The following is a 22,353-nucleotide window of genomic DNA, read 5'->3' as shown; positions in this document are numbered from 1 at the left end:
TAAGTCCCACAACCCTGCAGAATATTTTTCTGAAGAACTTAACATGCACCATGCAAAAGTAAGGCTGGTACTGATCACTTGTGTGAAGTTTCATCAAGTTGTGTGCAATGGTTCGAGAGATTATGCGCGCACAAGATTGCATATGCAGGTTCTATGCATAGTAACAAAAAACAAAGTCTCATTTATCGCTGCAAAATATTTATCTAAAAAACATGTACCATGCACAACTAGGGTTGGTAATGATCACTTGTGTAAAGTTTCAATTGTGTGCAAGGGTTCGGGAGATAAGGCACACACAAAATTGCATATGCAGACTATAGGATATTAACAACAAGAGGATCATGATGACCCTGGATCGCTCACCAGAATAATATGAGCTACATGTTTGAAATGTCAAACTGATGATTTTTAGAATTTTTTTGGAAGATTTTCCGATGTACTATCAAGTAACCCCTGGGGCAGGGCCAAGTTTACCCCGGGGGTCATGATTTGAACAAAGTTTGTAGAAGTCTACTAGGAAATGTTACATATCAAATATCTAAGATCTAGACCTGGTTTATTTTTAGAAAATTTATGAAGATTTCCCTATGTACAATCAAGTAACCCCTGGGGCTAGGTCAATTTGACCCTGGGGGGTCAAGATTTGAACAACTTTTGTAGAGGTCCACTAGGCAATGCTACATGTCAAATATCTAAGCTCTTACTAAGGCCTTCTGGTTTATTTTTAGAAAATTTTGAAGATTTTTCTATGTACAATAAAGTAACCCAATGGGGCGGGGTCAATTTGGCCCTCGGGGTCATGATTTGAACAAATTTTGTAGAAGTCTACTAGGCAATGCTACATGTCAAATATCTAAGATCTAGGCCTTCTGGTTTATTTTTAGAAAAATTTTAAAGATTTTTCCATGTAAAATCAAGTGACCCCTGGGGCGGGGTCAACTTTGACCCCGGGGATCATGATTTGAACAAATTTTGTAGAGGTCCACTAGGCAATGCTACATGTCAAATATATTAGCTCTAGGCCTTCTGGTTTATTTATAGAAAATTTTGAAGATTTTTCTATGTACAATCAAGTAACCCCATGGAGCGGGGTCAACTTGACCCCGGGGGTCATGATTTGACCAAATTTTGTAGAAATCTACTAGGCAATGCTACACATCAAATATCTAAGATCTAGGCCTTTTGGTTTACTTTTAGAAATTTTTTGAAGATCTTCCTATGTAAAATCAAGTGACCCCTGGGCGGGTCAATTTTGACCCCGGGGTCATGATTTGAAAAATTTTTGTAGAGGTCCACTAGGCAATGCTACACGTGAAATATCTAAGCTCTAGGCCTTCTGGTTTATTTTTAGAAAATTTTTGAAGATTTTCTTATGTAAAATCAAGTGACAGACCCCTGGAGCGGGGTCAATTTTGACCCCGGGGTCATGATTTGAACAACTTTAGTAGAGGTCCACTATGCAATGCTACATGTCATGGGCTCTAGGGCTTCTGATTTTTGAGAAGAAGATTATTTAAGATTTTTCTATGTAAAATCAAGTGACCCCTGGGGCGGGGTCAATTTTGACCCCGGGGTTATGATTTGAACAAAACTGGTAGAGGTCCACCAGGCAATGCTTCACACCAAATATCTAAGCTCTAGGGCTTCTGGTTTTTGAAAAGAAGATTTTTAAAGTTTTTCCTTTCGGTTGCCATGGCAACCAGAGTTCTGCATGGAATTCAATTCTTTGAACAATTTTTGTAGAGCTTCACCCAAGGAACATTCCTGTGAAGTTTGGATGAAATTTGCCTAGCGGTTTATGAGGAGATGCCGTTTGAAGTAAAAAGTTTACGGACGACGGACGACGGACAACGGACGCCGGACGGTGACCCATCCTAATAGCTCACTCTGAGCCTTTGGCTCTGGTGAGCTAAAAAAAAAAACAGAACAGCAGACTTTTTTCTGAAAGAACGTAACATGCACCATGCACAACCCTATACCATGCACAACTAGGGTTGTGCTAAGTTTCATTCAATTGTGTGCATTGGTTCAGGAGACGAGGCGTGCACAAGATTGCATATGCAGACTCTACGTATATAGTATAATAACAAAAAACAAAGTCCCGTAATTGCGAAACAATTCTGAAAGAACCCAACATGCACCATTACTGATCACTTGTGTGAAGTTTCATCAAACTGTGCCAAGGGCATGAAGAGAGATGGTGCACACAAGTTTGTGTCTACGAACAGACGGACGACCAGAAACCAGTATACCCCCATTGCAACTTCGTTGTTTGTGGGGTATAATAATCAGGACAAAATTAGTAAATGGTCACCCCAAGGAAAATTGCTGTAGTTATTTTGAGATCTGGCCTGTAGTTTCCAGATTTTTAGACCAGTACAGAGAAAACTAGCCCTGCCCCCCTAGCAGCCATGTTTCAATGGAACCGGATGGTTTAAAGGAACTTTGTACATCGCCTGAGGAGCATTACTGTGAAATCATTTTAATATTCGGCCAGCAGTTTCTGAGGAGATATTTTAAGTTTTTCCTTCTGGTTGCTTTGGCAAGAATGACTTAGATTTGAAGATATCTAAAAGGGGACCACCCAGGGAACGTTATGTAAGTTTGGATCAAATAGGCTTGGTGGCTTAGATTAAAGACGTTGTGGACAATAGACTGATGAAAACACCCAACAACCCTAATAGCTCTCTATGAGCACTGTTTCAGAAAAAAATGTTGCAGTATATGAGCAGCTTTTTGCTACCTGAAACAAATTAACAACATAGGCATTCTTTTTCCTATACTTTATTCATGATCGAGTCTTACAAATGACAAAATCAAAGTTTCATAAAACATGTGATCTTTTTTAAGTCAAAGGATTCAGGATTTTCAAGCATATTCAAAATACAGTGTATTACATAGAGGATATTACACAGGTATTTTTTTCATATGGACTTAATTACAAGTCAAAGAAAATACAAAATATTACTTATTTCAGCTAGCTGGTATAATACCCCTTCTTAAAAGTATTATAAAAGACCTTTTGCTATCAATAAGTTGGATTATGTAAATGAATTTAGATAAAAAGATTTCAGTATTGTAGAAATGTATCCAAAAGGAGAAAAAATTACCAACTGTTCCAACGGTGCTCAGTTTTGAAATCAACACATTTTCCTTTTAGGTAAAATACTTGCTCAAAAATGTAATTAAGTGAAATAATTCCAATATCACATTACATGTACAACTGACATTCAAATAAGTTAAAACTTCAATGTTCATTGTGAATTCTACAAACAAAAAAATGACTTCAATATCTAGTATCCCTACACAGAGCAGTAAAAACTTACTTTCTGTTTGCAAATGTTTACCCCCTTTGACTTTGTCCAAGATGCGTAAATGTACAGCACTTTTCAAAGCTTCAAACCAACTTACAGTTGTTGAGAACAAATACAAATGGTAAGTTACAAGACTTAATCATATAAATATTTTTAACATAACCAATAGCATAATGTAGCATAATGACAAATGTATAATAATTGAACAAGTATACCAAGGGTACTGCTTTGTAAACATTATCAATGATTTTATCAGTTATCAAATCCTGATTTAAAAATAGTCTTTTTTATGAAATGGTCGATGAAGTTAATGAAATTTTTAGAACTTTTGCAGATTCAAATGATCTACTTGCAACAATTTCATTTTTCTACCCAGTCTGTGATTGTCCAAACATTTTACTTCTTGAATGACGACAAATGATTTAAGACAATGTTGAAAGCACAATCACAATATGTAATCCAGTTCGTATCTGAGAAAGTTATTTTTAGCATCATTAGGAACCCTGGGATAAGCTGGTATCATGCCATCTTGTGCTCCGATATATACAGTATTATATACTTTCCAATAGACATCCCGAACTTTACGCGCTGGATGAAACAAACCCTGTAATGGAAAATGTATTTCTTAATAAATAATTCAGAAAAAAAGCTTTTGGTACATTATTTTTCTGGACCGGGTGTTAAATTTTATTTGTTATTGTTTTACAGTCTCAAATTTTAAGTGACAGACATACATCTAAGGAGACATGCCATTTTAAATCCACAACTATCTTAAATGTTTGATATAATAAAATACTTCTTGCTGTCATACATACTAGAAAGACTTTGTAAATGCAGGAAAGGCAACAAATGTAATAAATTCCCAATAATCTGACTCTAAGAAAACGAGACCTCATAGAACACAAAATGTCCCCCCTTGATGCAGTCAGTATTTGCACAAGGACAGAAATTATTTGGTCACTATGCACAATAGTTCTACTGTTCTTGGTCAAAGTGACCTTGACCTTTGACCTTCTGACCTCGAAATCAATAGGGATCTGCTGGTCATGATCAAACTCACTACCTAGGCCCAAGCATTCTCAAGTTATCATTTTGAAACGGTTTTACCTTTCTGAGTCACTGTGCCCTTGACCTTTGGCCTTCTGACCTCAAAATCAATATGGGTCATCTGCTGGTCATGACCAACCTCCCTACCAACTTTCGTTCTCCTTGGCCCAAGCGTTCTATAGTTATCATCTGGAAACTGTTAAACTGTTCCTGGTTACTATGACCTTGACCTTTGGCCTACTGACCTCAAAATCAATAGGGGTCATCTGCCAGTCATGACCAACCTCCCTATCAACTTTCATGATACTAGGCCCAAGTGTTCTTGAGTTATCATCTGGAAACCATTTAACAGTGACCTTGACCTTTGCTCTACTGATCTCAAAATCAAGAGGGGTCATCTCCTGGTTATGCTCAACCAGCGTATCAACTTTAGTGATCCTTGGCCCAATCGTTCTGGAGTTATCATCCAGAAACCATTTAATTGTTCTGGGTCCCTGTGACCTTGACCTTTGACCTGCTGATCTCAAAATCAAGAGAGGTCATCTGCTGATTATGACCAACCACTCTATCAACTTTCATGATCCTAGGCCCAAGTGTTCTTGAATCATCATCTGGAAACGGATTGGTCTACATACCGACCAACCAGCCAACAGACATCTGCGACACAATATAACCCTCATTCTTCCAATCGGGCATAATCAACCACATGTAACAAAAGCAAACATATTCTATACACAGAATTCCAATATTTTCATCTAAGCTACTCCATTTATCCTAATACCTGGCAAAAATGTATAAATGAAAAAAGACTCCTATATAAATCATAAATTGCATAGACAAATTTAAAGTTAAATGAAATTTATCTAACCTGTAAAGCATATTGCAGTACTTTTGAAGGTCCCACACCAACTCTCATGCCCTCAATGGCCCCCATAAATGCCTGAACAACATGTGGTGAGGTTTCAAACACATTAGGCCACACATAGTTCATCAGGTGAACAAGGGCATCCTCACACCCAAAACCAAACACACCAAGGGCCATGTGCTGGATGGCTGACATGGAAGTCTGTCTATGTACCAGATCTCTGAAAACATTATAACATAATTAATAACTTTTATTTTGTTGGGTTTAACATCACACCAACAAAATTTTAAGTTATATGGCAACTTCCCTGTTTTTCATGGTGAAGGAACACACCAGATGCCTTTCAAGGCATTATTTCAGGCATGGGTGGGTATCTGGTAAGAATCACCAACATCTATAAGAAGCCAGCTAGATGGCTTCCTCACATGAAAAAATTCTACATCCCAACCTAAAGTGGTGAAGTGTAAGTGATTTGAAGTCAGAACCTTAATTTTGAATTTCTTTCAATGGCAAAACAGGCTCAGAAATAGATGAGTTCTTTCTTGTAACATGACTTCCAGATCTCATGCAGGGCCAATTTCATTAAATGGCTGGTTACAAAAGACCTTGCATTTAGACACGATTTTGATTCAAGTGCCCCTTCATGAACTCTAGTTACTGTATCAGCAGAAAAGCTATCTTTTTTGCTGGGTTTAACATCACACCTACACTATTATGTCATATGGTGATTTTCTAGCTTTTGATGGTGGAAGAAAACCCCAGGTGTCCCATGGGCATTATTTCATCACAGGCAGTCACCAACCTTCTATAAGCCAGTCAGATGGCTTCTTCACATGAAAAGACCAAGTAAAAAGAGATATTAACAACAGTTACTGCTTACCTGTCCATTAGAGCATCTTCTAACAGTGGTGTTACAGCATAAATATAATCTTTTCCCATTTCACCAATGTATTCAAACATAAAGGATAGAGATTTGAGCACACCATTTTGTACATTCAGTTCTGGTACACGATATTCATTCATTAAAGCGGGTAACACAGTGAATGGTGAACATGTTTCTGCTACAATAGCTATAGCTACGGTCGTACACACACGATTCTGTCGTTCCTGTACCTTCAGATTGTTGAGTAATGTAGCTAACACGTCATGGGGACTGAGAAAGAAAAGAAAGTTTTAAATAAAAATACAGTTTTTACAAAACAGTACTGTATTCAAGCAATCCCGACATAATGAAGTACCTTCTCAAAAAGCAGCTGAGTAAAAACTTGATTCTGACATTATTTGGCTAGGTTCTAGATGTGAAAAACATAGACTGGAATGAAACAGATATAAGAACTGACACAGCAGATAGAGAGCTCAGCCATTTCAATGCTACATAGTACAATAGCGGATAACTGAGGAATCTGAAACTATGACTGTTAGACAACAGTTTATGTCATTTAGCAATAACAAAGATAGATTGAAAGTGTATTAAAGTATAGAAGGGAAGGGAGATTATATTTCTTTATTTTATGTTTTTCGGTGGTTTATCGAAATATAACGGTGAATTATATCCTGATAAACTCACTGGCCACTCAGTGAAAATTATCAAATCTGATAGCCGGATTAACGTCAAAAAGTTTACCGAGCGTACTGAAAGCCGGAAACAATATGACGATGACGTGGTTAAAATGACGTCATCTTTGCGATGCTTCCTGATAAAATTTCCCGCAAATTTCGACATTTTATTGAAATAAACACAACAAAAGTAGAGTTTTAGACATAAAATAAACAGAAAAATTGTTGGTATCGATGTAATATCACGGTAATTTCACTCGTGAACACCAAAAGTTGTTATTTTCACTCGTGGCTGCGCCACTCGTGAAAATATCACTTTTGGTGCCCACTCGGTGAAATTATAACGTGATATTACACCGAAACCAACAATTATCCTCTATGTAAAAATAATGCACCTTGTATCATATGATGTGGCTGATGATGTGGAACAACTATGTCAAATTTTAAATCAAATCCAATTCCAAATCAGGCATATAAAAAAGGGGGAAATAATTCATAACATACTGGTGCAAGGGTAATTGAGGGTGAGGATGAGGAAGTTTGAAGCAAATGCATGAAGTAATAACAGAGATAATTTGAAAGAAAATCAGAACTTTCAAAGGTGCAGACTTGGCTGAAAGTAAGATACAGCTCTCCATTTACTTCATATAGATGAACTAAAAATTCATATTACAGAATAGGAAAAAAGACACACTTTGCAAAAGGCTGTTTGTTGCCTAGCTTCAAGTTGTTTATGAGAATTTCAGTCTGTAATAAGTAAATCAAAGGCCTGAATGGCCTGAGTCGGCTAATGATTGATGTACTGACAGTATAGTCTACCAGTTTCAGTTTGTTTTTAGTTTTTTTTCTTAAAATTTCATAACACAGCTCGATATTTACCCAAAATATTATATCCGGATACGATTACACTTTTCTCCAGTTTGAACAATATATTTTACAAATTGTGATGATACGAAGACATTTAGCAGCAATTGGCAGTATCTGACATTGAAGTTTACGGTTAAATTACCTCTTATTTAAATCTTTTGATAAAAAAGTTGTTTCATTTCGCCAAACATAGACGATCTACTTTCGATTTCAAAAACTACAAGAAAATACAATTTAATGTTTCGCCGATTTGTTTATTTCTCGAAAAATAAGAATTAAAATCATTTTTAATATCTGTAGTAACTAAACAAACCAGTAAGAGCTTCTTCTTCCGATAATTTATCCGTTTACTGACTGCAAAATTCATGTGTGTGTGTAGAAACCCACGCAAAGTTTATAGAAATCATACGATGCATGTATACGTTCAATGTGGGAGAATTAAGGCTGATCGGGATCGGCTATGTTACCTAACGCATCCAGATGATTCAGATTTTGTTTTTAAAAAAGCATTGTGTGCATTTCTGTAATTTTATATACGTTTAGAAATTATTAGACATGCGTATTTGCATTATTTCTATACGTAATTTACGCTAATACGCATCTTATCTGGAGCCCTGTGGAACTATTTTTTGTCTTTCGCTGGATGTTACGCAAGCTTTGTAAGCCTGCGCAATTCATAAAATGCACATTTATGCTTAATGAGTTACATTCGAGTATTGCACAATTACAAGTCATAAATATGACAGATTACATCGTATATTGGTCATAGCAAAGGGAATTCACGCAACTTAATTTCATTCTTGCAGTGAACTGTTTGAAGTTTGAGAAATCTAATGGAACTACATCGCTTCACTGTGTTATTTGGTCCATTTAGACTTAGAGAATCGCTGGATAGCAAGGACTCGTCAAAACGATTACATCGTTTAGCCGACTCAAAAAAGATAATCACAATAAAATCTGAAATTGCTTTGAATACAAGAAAATGCCAAAGCAGCAGAAATTGGTAATTTAAACATTATCAAGCCTATACTTACCCAATAGCTTTTGCAATATAACCAAATGTGTTAACTGTTGCTCTTCTGATAGCTTTCTTGTGAGCTTTCAAGAGTTCTAACAATTCAAAACAGATTCTCATCCATTCTCTAGCTGACACATATTCCGCTCCACGGTCAGCGATACGACCTACCAGATCTATACAGTTCTCTTGTACCTTTTCATGTCTGCAAGGGAAAAATCAACTTTTAAGATTCTCTTTTATATTTATAGGTTATCTATAGGTCAAACTCCATTTTTCTACAGTATTTCCCATAATGTAAAGCAGCCAGTGAACATCTAACCAGTTGTCCTTATTTTGTCTTCTTGCTAACTGAGAAGAAATGTTGGAGATGAATGACCTTGACATGTCTTCTGTCCAATCATCATTAAAAACTTTAACCTTACACTGATATAGAAGCAACTGTGACCTTTAGGTCCAGTCTTTTCTTCTATCTTTCGAGCTTTTTGGGCAGGTCTTTAAGGTCTTTAGGTTTCACACACAGTTTTAAGACCATAACTTATGCTGTCACTACACATAAAGATGAAACTAAATAAGCCTTACATATAACTGCCTACTTTTTGAAGTTCTAAAATCCATATTAAGTATATAAAACATTGTATTTCTTTACTTTAATGAGATTTACATACTTTTCAATGGTATTACAGTTTTTCTTTGATTGTTTTTGGTTAACTGCCATTTTTCAACAGTATTTCATTAATGTAATGGTAGCCATTGCTCCTGGATTCTGTACCAGAACTAACCTATTTTCTGCAAGTTGACTGTCAACTTCCCCACAAATGTGAGAGGTGGAGAACAAATGATTTCTGATAAAATACTGTAATGGAAACATATAAACAAAGAAACCTTTACCTGTTTTTCAGGATAGGTGTAAGTCTAGGTAGCAGATCTTTGATGGGTGGGGTCATTTTTGTCATACCAATCACATTCACAATGGCCTTCAAGGCTCCGAGAATACTTCCCAACACTTCTGGGTATTCTTCTCCCAGGTACTCGTATAACACTACACCGAGATGGCCCATCAACTTCTCCTGTAAAACATAACAGAACATTTGAGGGCAATACAACATCCTAGTAGATTCTTTACAGAATTCAACAGTCTATCAGTGACTATCTCAAACAAGCAGAAACTATTTCTCAGAAAATAACAGACACCTTCCCTTATAATAAATCTACAGCAAGGGACACCAATCTTTAAGAACAGCAACAGTCCCAAGACTTCCTAGTTAAAAATTACATATAGCACTTGACATAACGCTATATGACAACTAAAATTTCTGAGTTGTTCCTTTGGTTTAATGCTGCTTTTGCAGCAGTACTTTTTTGGAAGTATAACTGTCTTATCATTTCCTCACAAAGAACCAACAACTTCTCTACATTAATTATTGTTTACATATTTTCTTCAGTCAATCATCAAAGAACATTCTCCTTGCCCAGGGCTCAAACCTACAAACACCTGTTAAGAAATCACAAGGTCTACAGAGCTGAGCAAGTGGTCTCTACCCCTTTAAATTGAATCAAAAAGCTTAGACAGATATGCAATGCCTATCTCTCACCAAAATATTTTAGATATTTACTTCAAATGTAGAAATTCACATCTAATAATCATTATTATATGTAAATCTATGTGTATACACAGCTACATTTATGAATATATGACATAATGTTAGGAAGTAGATTTCCATTGTTTGAAAAGCTTACATTCTTTTAGAGGTAGAACACATTTTATACTGTGTTTAGCTACAAATGTGTATTGTGTACTATTTTGAGCCTAATGCATAGTACTGTCAAAACACAAACATTTTAATCACCACGTTTACATAATTTGTATGTAGTATTTGCTCCCATTTTCAAATAATGAAAAATTTGGGTCCAGTATACCTATAAGAAATTGCTACAATGGAGCTAAATCAAATCCGTATAAAACTGAAGGTTACGCTGAAGATGTAAGACTACATACCTCCTGACATGTTTTCATGACGATGGCAATCCTCGAGATAAGATCAGCCGCCTGTTGTCGCACCTTGGCTGATTTATTGTTGAGACGCCAGAGAATAGTACCGCAGATCTGAGGCAGGTATGGTTTCACACGTTTACCAAGGGCGTTTACAACAGTACCAAAACCATTCAACATTACAACATCCTGGAACAAATCAAACAATGTTTACATGATGAAAAACATATATATATAATTTTTTTAGAATTGTTGATAATTTTTAAACCATGTGTGTTTAAAATGTTGGTATTAAATTTAAAAACTGGAATGCAGTAAATCATGTTCAATCAAATATCACACCAATATTAAAATTTTATCAGTTATAAAATAAATCACTGAAAAATTCTAAATATGTACACTACTGAAATGGAACTACTTTGAGTTTCTTATTGCCTGTCATAAAATTTTATTTTTAGTAATATTTTGCTAAGTTTTTAAACAACATGTTTTACAAAACATACCCAGTATCACCTTCAATTTCGAAAAAGAATTCATGGATTATACTATCAATTCTCATCATTCAACAGTCTAGTATCAAACTACGATATCCTACCTCTGTTGTTTGTTCCTGGAAGGCATACAGGATACCGTCAATCAACTGTTCTTCCAGTCTTGAGTCAATATCTGCAGCTCCCTGATTTGCCATCACCTTCTCAATTGTCTCCATTACCATCTTCCTGTACTGTTCTGCTTCATCTTTCAGGTCATCAACAACTCGTCCAATAATCTCTGCAGCACCTACTTTGTTCGCTATCTCCACTGTAGTGTCTACAAGCTGTCATTGCCAAAAAAGATAAAAATAACTGGTTAATATCTTTATTTCAATAATATACAGTAACATGAACAGATATAATCAGTAAAATTGTTTTAAGAAATTTCTCACATACAGTATATACAAGGAAACAAGTAGAGCAATAAGTATATGTCAGAAAAAAAAGTTCAATGGACAGGTTTCCAGATTTGTCAAAATTTTCAAAATATAGAAAGTACATTCAAACTCTATATTACTTGTTGCAAATGTGATGTTAAATAAGATGAATTTGACAGTAGCTTATGACCTACTCTTAAATCATCAACGTAAATATTTATTTGTGATTTATTATATTTTACAATTATTTATATACTGTTGTCTTTGATGTTTACCTGCGGGCAAGCTGACTCAAAAATAAGAAATATTTACATAAATAATATAACTAAATCACAAATGTAACAAATTCTGAATAACTGCATGATGCTAAGATGCTCTTATTTAAGAATATAAGCAGGGATGTTTATTATCCTTAACTGATCACCTAAACAAAAGATTAAAAACATTTCTCTTAAGTGATGCTCGTTTCCAAGACAACCTTCTCATCACTGTATCTGGAAAACATTCAGTGACAGAAAAACATATTAACAGTTACAGAATGTAGAGGCTACCAACTTTGTATGAAATCAACAGTAAAATGTCCACATGAATTCTATTTTTAAATTTCCCTTCCGTTTCACATAACTAAATGGTTTAAAAACACTGCAAACTAGGTATTTTCTTTTTCTCTTATTATATTCAAAAATACATTAAATTCTTTCCTCATCAATGTCTCCATGTTGGGACTTAAACACAACTTTCACCATTTCTGAAATTAGTATTAATATCGTTCCCTTTTAAAACTCTCTGGTATTCAGAATGACATTGAGGATAAAAATGTTTACAGCGCGGAAAAACAATACTAATTCTCTTGACAACCTGTCGATAATTTCTCCTGTCGAGAGCCATGCGCTGGTTCCAGAAATGTTTGAAGAATGGTGGCAAAATTTCGTCTTTAATGTACTGAGGCTCAACACCATCTGTGGCACAACACTGTTTAACGACTTTCAACACAATCTTCTTCATTTCCTCGTCGGGAGACTGAAACTCTCGGATAAGAATCAACATCACTTCCCTGGTGTAGTAGTTAGCATATTCTGCATCCATCAATGGGATCAAGTAACCAATGGCTTTCAAGAAAGCAGCAAGTCCCTACAAATATACAAAACAGGTCACTGAAAACAATTCCAAAATGTATTCAAATTATTTGTGTGCAAAAGAAAACAGTTTTTCATCATCCTTAATAATGTTCACTGAAGCAGTCCATATTTCTTCATGAATTCTCAAGTCCTTTTTTTTCATCAATTCAGGAATGCCAACAACACCAGTGAAATTAAGAAAGTGTCCTTGAAACTGTCTTAATTGGGAAAAACTGAAACATCATAATATATTGAAAGATTTTTTTGGGTATTATTTGCTGGAGTGGCATTTTCATAGTTGTTCAAAAGTAATTTTGTTAACCTAAATACACATAAAAAGTTTACAAAGTTGCAAAACAACCTCACATTTAACAAACATTTGGAAAATTAAAGTTGATGGGCAAAATCTTTTTTGCCGTAAGACTGCCCAGCTTTATAGGGAAAAACAGCCCAGAATTCGTTATCGCTAATTTGTCCAGCACACAGAGGCTACTTAAAAGTGGTAAGTAAAATGGTGCAACAAAACTGTTATAATTAAAATAAACAGACTTGTAAGTAAGTCTCTTAAAAGTTTTAACATCAGTTTCTTATTTTGCTGAAATTTGATTTGTTACATTGACTGAAATGTTTCCAATACAGTAAAATCAGTATTATTTGTGGGGACTAATTTTCATCATTGCTTCAGTTCAACTGAAGTTATATCCCAATGAATAAATTACTTTTGATTAACTTCATTTTCAAAATTTGAAAATCACCAATTCAAGTTCCCATGAAAAAGCACTTCTGACAGCAACTGTGGACTGATACGCAAATGTAATTACAATAAAACACTAATCTGTCAAAGTTGCAAGAGGACAAACAAAATGCTCAAGTGATCTACAGTTTCGACAGACCCAAACATAGAAAATAGATGGAAAGCAGCAGGGATAACATGCATTCTTCAAGTGAGCCAGTGTTATTGAGGAATAAGGTGAGTAATTCGGTCGGAAATGTGCTTCCGTGGTGTAGTCGAAAGAAGTCCATAATAAATAGATCCCAATTTTCCCATTTTTTGCGCAAATTCGTGTAGAACGAGTGCTTTAATCACCATTTTTCACTACTAGAATACATTCTGCATGAAATGAGACTGTTTTCATGTTCATACACCCCACATGGCAAGTTTTGCAGATCGAAACCGGAAGTAGGTGTTTACTGTGCGGACGAGAGCAAATATGCGCCGTTTTTAGGGTAGCAGACCACAACTGACTGGCATTTCACTAGGAACTATATAACCCCCTATTTTTTTTCATTTTTTTGTTAATTTGTGATAGAACTTTCATGAAAAATAGGTGTAGGAAAAAGTGATGTTCTCTAAAGATAGGTAAAGACGACCTGAAGTTGTCATTTTTTATACGAAACAAAGAAGGATTTGAATTACTGATCTTTAACCTTTAAGAGCTGAAATAAGACTTTTCTCGAAACACATATCGCAATTAGTCTTAATAGTCATAAATCGGTTGTATATGATATAAAATGGTGTTTCCAATGCAAAATAATAATGAAATTTGAAAATCTTTGAATTTTGACCATATTTTGAGTAGAATGCACCTATTTCAGCAGCGATTTCTGGGATTTAAAAGCCAACATTTTGTCTCCAGAATGTCAGAAAATGCACAAAATGCATCCTTCTGGGTATTATTCATGACGGAATGAATGATATTTCAGAATCCCAGTGAAAAATAATGCAAACAAGTGAAACTTTTACCAAAATATACAATAAAAGGACCATAGGGCCAAAATTTAGCCCAGTAAATGGGTAGGGGGTGGCTTCTATTAAATGTCTATATTTCTCTAAAATCTCGAAATTTCACAATGAAACTTGGCAATATGTTTGGTATTACATCTTTCTTGAAAATAGAGATGAAAATGGTGTGAAATTTGATAAGAAACATTTCTTATAGGAATAAGGAAAGTAATTCGGTTGAAAATGTGCTTCCGTGGTGTAGTCGAAAGAAGTCCATAATAAATAGATCCTAATTTCCCCATTTTTTGCGCAAATTCGTGTAGAACGAGTGCTTTAATCACCAGTTTTCACTACTAGAATACATTCTGCATGAAACGAGACTGTTTTCATGTTCATACACCCCACATGGCAAGTTTTGCAGATCGAAACCGGTAGGTGTTTACTGCGCGGACGAGAGCAAATATGCGCCGTTTTTAGGGTGGCAGACCACAACTGACTGGCATTTCACTAGGACCTACATAACCCCCTATTTTTTTTTCATTTTTTCGTTAATTTGTGATAGAACTTTCATGAAAAATAGGTGTAGGAAAAAGTGAAGTTCTCTAAAGATACGTAAAGACGACCTGAAGTTGTCGTTTTTTTATAAAACAAAGAAGGATTTGAATTATTGACCTTTAACCTTGAGGCACTACTGTTTCACTGTTTACGATTTCATAATAATTTATTAAATTAATTTATGAACTTTAAGTGTGCATCCATTCAACAAGAAACAACAGAAGCTCATGACAAATAGTTTACTATACCTTTCCTCTATGTTGTCTGATACCCTTCCATAAAGGTTTGAGCACACTGTCGAAGGATTCAATACCGTATGGTGTAGCTGCCTCGGCCAGGGCAGCCAGGGCCAAAGCTGTGATGGTACGTACTTTCTGCTGCTCATCAACTAGACCTGTAAAATACAACTAGTTTAAAGCAAAGGCAATCTCACTGAGTTAATGCAAACCTTATCAAGCAAATACCATAGCCTATTTATATATCTGTTTAAGGTATTAGATCACTAATAGCGAACCTCCTTTTTGAAGAGTATTCAATTCCTACCATAAACCTACTTTGACAACAATTGTTAGGGGTGCGTAGGTTCAAGCCCTACTGGGACCAAATTTTTTTCCCCTTATTTTCCTTTTTTTCTAGTAAGTTTTTACTTCTTTCAAGACTTATTATTGATTTCTTGTACAAAAATGGGAAAAGATGAATCTTATAAGCGATTTCTTGGTGTTCAAAGTGAATTTACTACTTAAACAGAAGGGGTAGAGCTACACATCTTCAAAAATATCGAGTCACACGCGGTGAAAGTTCTCTATTTTGCTTTCACTCTTAGATTATATATTGTGGAAGAAAGTTGGGTAGGTTTTACATCTGTCCTAAGGTTATTTTTAAATGGAGTAAGCAAAATTCAAAACAGAAACACAGCATTCAACCTTATTTTTTCAATGTCGAAGTATGAATTCTGTCTCATTAAATCCGTTTACTTGAGGCACCATAGAAACAAGAGCACCGCCTTGCGGGTGCTGACGCTCATCTGATTTTTTTTGTATAATAGAAATATTGTCCTACCCATGATTTTCTAAGTCTAAAAAGGGCCATCACTCTTGCAAAAAGCAGGATAGAGTTATGTTTCTTGATGTACAGTGTCCACTTATGATGGTGAAAAACTGTTGCAAGTTTTAAAGCAATAGCTTTGATCGTTTATGAGAAAAGTTGACTTAAACATAATATTCAACCAAGAAAATGATTTTTCTAAGTCCAAAAGGGGCAATAATTATTGCAAAAAGCAGGATGGAGTTATGTTGCTTGCTGTACAGGGTCAGCTTATGATGGTGAACAAGAGTTGCAAGTTTTAAAGCAATAGCTTTGATAGTTTAAGAGAAAAGTTGACCTAAACATAAAACTTAACCAAGAAATCTGATATTTTCTAAGTCCAAAAGGGGCCATAAATCTTGCAAAAAGCAGGATGGAGTTATGTTTCTTGCTGTACAGGGTCAGCTTATGATGGTGAACAAGTGTTGCAAGTTTTAAAGGAATAGCTTTGATAGTTTAGGATAAAAGCTGACCTAAACATAAAACTTAACCAAGAAAACTGATTTTCTAAGTCCAAAAGGGGCAATAATTCTTGCAAAAAGCAAGATGGAGTTATGTTTCTTGATGTACAGGGTCTGCTTATGATGGTGAACAAGTATTCCAAGTTTCAAAGCAAAAGCTTTGATAGTTTAGGAGAAAAGTTGACCTAAACATAAAACTTAACCAAGAAATCTGATATTTTCTAAGTACAAAAGGGGCCATAAATCTTGCAAAAAGCAAGATGGAGTTATGTTTCTTGCTATACAGGGTCAGCTTATGATGGTGAACAAGTATTCCAAGTTTCAAAGCAATAGCTTTGATAGTTTAGGAGAAAAGCTGACCTAAACATAAAACTTAACCAGGCAACGCCGACGCAGACGCCGACGCCGACAACCGCTCAAGTGATGACAATAACTCATCATTTTTTTTCAAAAAATCAGATGAGCTAATGAGTTCTCTGCAAACGTTTTGGATAGTGGCTATCACTTTGAAATTTGTCTGTACTTGAGCTTGAGGAGATACCATAAGTTATACACAATTTATAAAAAACGGCATGGTGAAAGTTGTTTAAAAATTGCAAAATAGTGCAAAACATGGTTACCTTTCAGAATATACCAAGCAAAGGCCATTTTGTAAACATTACTATTAGAGCTCTAATACCTTAATATATTAGAGAACAAGAGGACCATGATGGTCCTAAAATCGCTCATCTATCTCCACATGACCCAGTGTTCAACTGAGTATGACATCGTTATTTCTATTATTTGACATAGTGACCTAGTTTTTGAGCACATGTGACCTAGATATCATCAAGATAATAAATTCTGACCAATTTTCATGAAGATCCATTGAAAAACATGGCCCCTAGAGAGGTCACAAGGTTTTTCTATTATTTGACCTAATGACCTAGTTTTTTAAGGCACGTGACCCACTTTTAAACTTGACCTAGATATCATCAAGGTGAACATTCTCACCAATTTTCATGAAGATCTCGTGAAAAATATGGCCTCTAGAGAGGTCACAAGGTTTTTCTATTTTTCGACCTACTGACCTAGTTTTTGACCGCACATGACCCAGTTACGAACCTGACCTAGATATCATCAAGCTGAACACTCTCACCAATTTTCATGAAGATCTATTGAGAAATATGGCCTCTAGAGAGGTCACAAGGTTTTTCTATTTTTAGACCTAATGACCTAGTTTTTGACCCCACGTGACCCAGTTTTGAATCTGACTTAGATATCATCAAGATGAACATTCTGACCAATATTCATGAAGATCTCATGAAAAATATGACCTCTAGAGAGGTCACAAGGTTTTTCTATTTTTAGATCTACTGACCTAGTTTTTAACCCCACGTGACCCAGTTTCGAACTTGACCTAGATATCTTCAAGGTAAACATTCTGACCAATTTTCATGAAGATCCATTGAAAAATATCGCCTCTAGAGAGGTCACAAGGTTTTCCTATTTTTAGACCTACTGACCTAGTTTTTGACCGCACATGACCCAGTTTCGAACTTGACCTAGATATCATCAAGGTGAACATTCTGACCAATTTTCATGAAGATCCATTGAGAAATATGGCCACTAGAGAGGTCATAAGGTTTTTCTATTTTTAGATCTACTGACCTAGTTTTTGATCCTACATGACCCAGTTTCGAACTTGACCTAGATATCATCAAGGTGAACATTCTGACCAATATTCATGAAGATCTCATGAAAAATATGGCCTCTAGAGAGGTCACAAGGTTTTTCTATTTTTAGACCTAATGACCTAGTTTTTAACCCCACGTGACCCAGTTTCGAACTTGACCTAGATATCATCAAGATGAACATTCTGACCAATTTTCATGAAGATGCATTGAGAAATATGGCCTCTAGAGAGGTCACAAGGTTTTTCTATTTTTAGACCTAATGACCTAGTTTTTGACCCTACGTGACCCAGTTTCGAACTTGACCTAGATATCATCAAGATAAACATTCTGACCAATATTCATGAAGATCTCATGAAAAATATGGCCTCTAGAGAGGTCACAAGGTTTTTCTATTTTTAGACCTACTGACCTAGTTTTTGACCCCATGTGACCCAGTTTCGAACTTGACCTAGATATCTTCAAGGTGAACATTCTGACCAATTTTCATGAAGATCTTGTGAAATATATGGCCTCTAGAGAGGTCACAACGTTTTTCTATTTTTAGACCTACTGACCTAGTTTTTTAAGGCACGTGACCCAGTTTCGAACTTGACCTAGATATCATCAAGATGAACATTCTCACCAACTTTCATAAAGATCCCATGAAAAATGTGACCTCTAGAGTGGTCACAAGCAAAAGTTTACGGACGCACGGACGACGGACACCGCGCGATCACAAAAGCTCACCTTGTCACTTTGTGACAGGTGAGCTAAAAATATATAATATTTTTAATTTTTAAGAACCGATAAGTTACTAGCTGACATATGATTATGTAAAATCTACATAACAAAGGTAGTTTTTCTGAGTCAAAAATATAATTATTACTAATCATATATTTAAGACTTCTACATGTTTTATTGGTATCAGTCGCAAAGAGAAACAAAAGTTATCAGTTGAAAAGAGAAATTATTCCAACAATTTTATAAATTAACTCAGCATACTTTTTCTCAATTTTATGTTATAAATGCTGTTCATTATCTCCACGTTTCTCGAAACTTACCTTCTACTTCAAGTACCTATTCCAGTCAACCAACATGTTTATAGCCTAAGCAACTGATTCTTAATATAAACTGTAATGTAAAAATTACCATGTTCAATAATTTCAACAAGTGACTTCAGATGTGGTAAAATGGCACATCCCATAAGAATGGCAATCTGCTGTACAATCTTGATACCAGTATGTCTAGCCTGCCACGACTTCTTACTCTTACACACAGCTTTCAAGAAGGGAAGCAGTGACGGTATGCCAAGAGCTGAGGCTACCACAGCGAAGGCTCGAGCTGTCGTGTTACGGACGTACTCGTCCATGTTGTCAATATCAGGTCTCATGGTGGAGATCATAGTGGCCAGCCCTGCAGCCTGAAAACAATTAAAACAAACTTTTCTGAAGGCATGTTGCCACATGTGTGGACATACAGTGGTGAATTAAAAAAATAATGCACAGCCTTTTTTGTCATTTTATTGCCATTTATGATTCATTATTTACATTAATATGCTATTACATGGTTGCTTAAAATCTTATCTTTTGAGGACACATACATGTTTCTTTTGTAATTTGAATACTAAATAATCAGTACGTAGTAAAAGGGTTTTTACCAGGACTCCACGTCCAAATAGAAAGGGGAAAATAATGTATGTATCTTAAATTGTAAATAGCATATAATAACTGTCACACATAGTCAGGTCCATTTTAAACAAAAATTACTTACCTTATGTGCATAAATGACCGATAAAACAAAAAAAAAAATAAAAACAAACATCAAGAAAAGTAGGATATGTATATCTTCTAAGAGAGATTTTCTATCTGACAAGTCAACACGAAGAACATCTTCCAAACTGACAGCTAAACTAGGAGTAGAAACAAATGCAAAATATCTCCTTGAAAATGTTGCCATAATGTCAGGTACAGATCCACAATGAAAGAAAAACAGAGACAGGCTCATAAATAACATGAAAATGCTACTATAACTGGGAAAAATAAGGTGATTTTCTTTCCGCCATTATCTGATAGCTCGGAAGTGCTGCTTAGCAGGGGTAACAATTGAAACTTGTTTAAATGTGGCTGTAAATGGGCTAGTTTGGTCAGATTATGATATAAAATGATAATTTCAGTGCAATATTGCAGAGAAAGTGTAGAAAACAAAAACTATTTCAATTTTACTAACAGAACAGAACAGAACAGAACTTTATTGAAGAAGCACAGATTACAAATTAACATTTTGCAATAACATGTGCGCAAAACATATATACAAGAAATTCACAAGCGGGTATTGGTATTGGTGATATATACATTTTATGTTTGTGGGGAAAGTGGTTAATCTTTTTCTTTTGTTTTGTCTAAATTTAATATAATTATTGCAGAAATACATAAAACGGACGACAAGAGTGCTTGTAGTTTGCATATACGGGCAGGTGCAGTAATCGCCGATTGTCACAGCCATTTATGTTTGTTTGTTTTTCTTAATAAAAACAACATTAACAACTACAAAAACATATAACAATGGATATACATAGATAGATACTGTAACTATAAATTTAAACTTATGAACGGACATAGACGAGTATATACTGTTACAGTACCTTTAAAATGGACTTAGGTGAATACTGTAACTTTAAATTTTAAAATTGTGAACGGACATTGATGAATACTGTAACTATAAAACGGCCATAGATGAATACTAAAACTAAAAAATTAAAGTTGTGAAAAGGCGTAGATGAATAGTCTGTAAATATAGAATTAAACTTGTAAACGGGCATACTTGAATACTGGAGCTATAAATTAAAACACGTGAACGGACATAGATGAGTACTGTATCTATAAACCGAACAAAGATTAATTCTGAAATTAAAAACATTAAAGTTGTACTATAACTCTAAATTTAAAATTGTGAACGGGCATAGATTAATACTATAACTATAAATGCTGTTTAGGGTGTATATTTTAAATGCATATTTACTGACTAAATATTGCTAAATTTTAGGTGTCAGAGGTGAGATTGGGTATATTTTACAGTAAAAGTGTCTGATTTTAGTGAAGTTTAGAGTGAAAAATTATAAAATATGGCAAAAATAAATTCCAGCAAGGAGAAGTGGTCATAAATTATGTTGTGACAGCTTTTTTGGACTAGCATACATTACCGAAAAAGCCGTAAAATATTGAAAATTGATTTTATCAAACTATAACTGGTATTTTTTCATGGAACAATTTAAGTAAAATAACACTTTTATAGTACAGAAAGTTTTACTTAAAGGAGGCATACCACCAAACAGGAAGTGACTACTCAGTGGTATATGTGAAGTAGTCCAAAATGTAGTTCCATGCTGTTGATGAAATCTGGTATAATGAATCATATGATGATGTGGCAGTTATATTTTTGGCTTTGTATTGAGAAAAGATCTAGACCATTCTAATTGTGAAATTCCAGATTTTAGTTTCAATCATTGAGAAAATGTCTACATACGCGTAATTGCTATACGGCTATTTTCATCGGAGCCTTTTCAGAGGATGATGTTTTTTCAGAACAGATTATTTTTTTTATATGTAACATAACATGTCAATTTGTTTTGATAAGAAGACATGTTATACTAAATGACCATGTATGGTTTTTCATATCATTGAAATGCTCTAAAGTACTGAAAACGAGGTCTCAATATTTCATTGTTTTATTAATATATGAAATAAAGAAGGAACTGAATTGGTATAGTGTAACCTAATTAGTACTTTTATACATTGAATCGCTCTAAAGGCTATGTTCGATTGCCTAAAATGATAAATCAAGATTATATATCTATTTAAAATGAAATATATTGGAGCTGTTGGAAAATGTATAGTTTGAAAGATATCGTTTGTTTACTAGTTTATCAAAACGCTGGTGCTAACTTAAAACATGCATTTGTTGAAAGGATTCTGATACACTAAACATGCCGATGAAAAGTTAAATAAGAAGTCCTTTAAGAAATCTGCCAGATTTGTTGGAGAATGTATTGAAACATATAATTTGTAAAATACTGAAAATGTTGGTATCAAAACAAACATTGAAAAAAATACTCACGGCATATAAAAGGTATAAATCATGACTTTCGTCCGTTCGTTATGTTATTACTGCTATTATGACTTGTATAAAAAAAA

The 22,353-nt window shown here is 34.9% G+C and overlaps 1 protein-coding gene across 1 annotated transcript; it reads right to left on the bottom strand.

Annotated features, from left to right (window-relative positions):
* Positions 1–2,768: 2,768 nt before the first annotated feature.
* On the bottom strand, positions 2,769–19,628 carry LOC128546701 (splicing factor 3B subunit 1). Its single transcript, XM_053517959.1, has 10 exons — positions 19,313–19,628; positions 15,213–15,358; positions 12,427–12,699; positions 11,254–11,475; positions 10,665–10,847; positions 9,557–9,735; positions 8,685–8,870; positions 6,107–6,379; positions 5,230–5,446; positions 2,769–3,918 (listed from the first exon to the last, which is right to left on the bottom strand). Exons 1-10 carry the CDS (start codon positions 19,626–19,628, stop codon positions 3,760–3,762), a joined length of 2,154 nt encoding a protein of 717 aa, XP_053373934.1. The 3' UTR covers positions 2,769–3,759.
* Positions 19,629–22,353: the final 2,725 nt, after the last annotated feature.

Source organism: Mercenaria mercenaria, chromosome 11, assembly GCF_021730395.1.
Source record: "Mercenaria mercenaria strain notata chromosome 11, MADL_Memer_1, whole genome shotgun sequence".
NCBI classification, from domain to species: domain Eukaryota; kingdom Metazoa; phylum Mollusca; class Bivalvia; order Venerida; family Veneridae; genus Mercenaria; species Mercenaria mercenaria.
Note: the sequence above shows the minus strand (reverse complement) of the source record. Positions and strands in the feature narration are given on the sequence as shown.

Bases quoted from the DNA above. Each gene is read 5' to 3' on its own strand.
- LOC128546701 (XM_053517959.1), bottom strand. From the start codon at position 19,628: ATGTGGCAACATGCCTTCAGAAAAGTTTGTTTTAATTGTTTTCAGGCT. The intron at 10,848-11,253 runs GTAGGATATCGT...GATTTGTTCCAG, and splicing joins TCCAGGAACAAACAACAGAG to GATGTTGTAATGTTGAATGG. The intron at 9,736-10,664 runs GTATGTAGTCTT...TATGTTTTACAG, and splicing joins TCATGAAAACATGTCAGGAG to GAGAAGTTGATGGGCCATCT.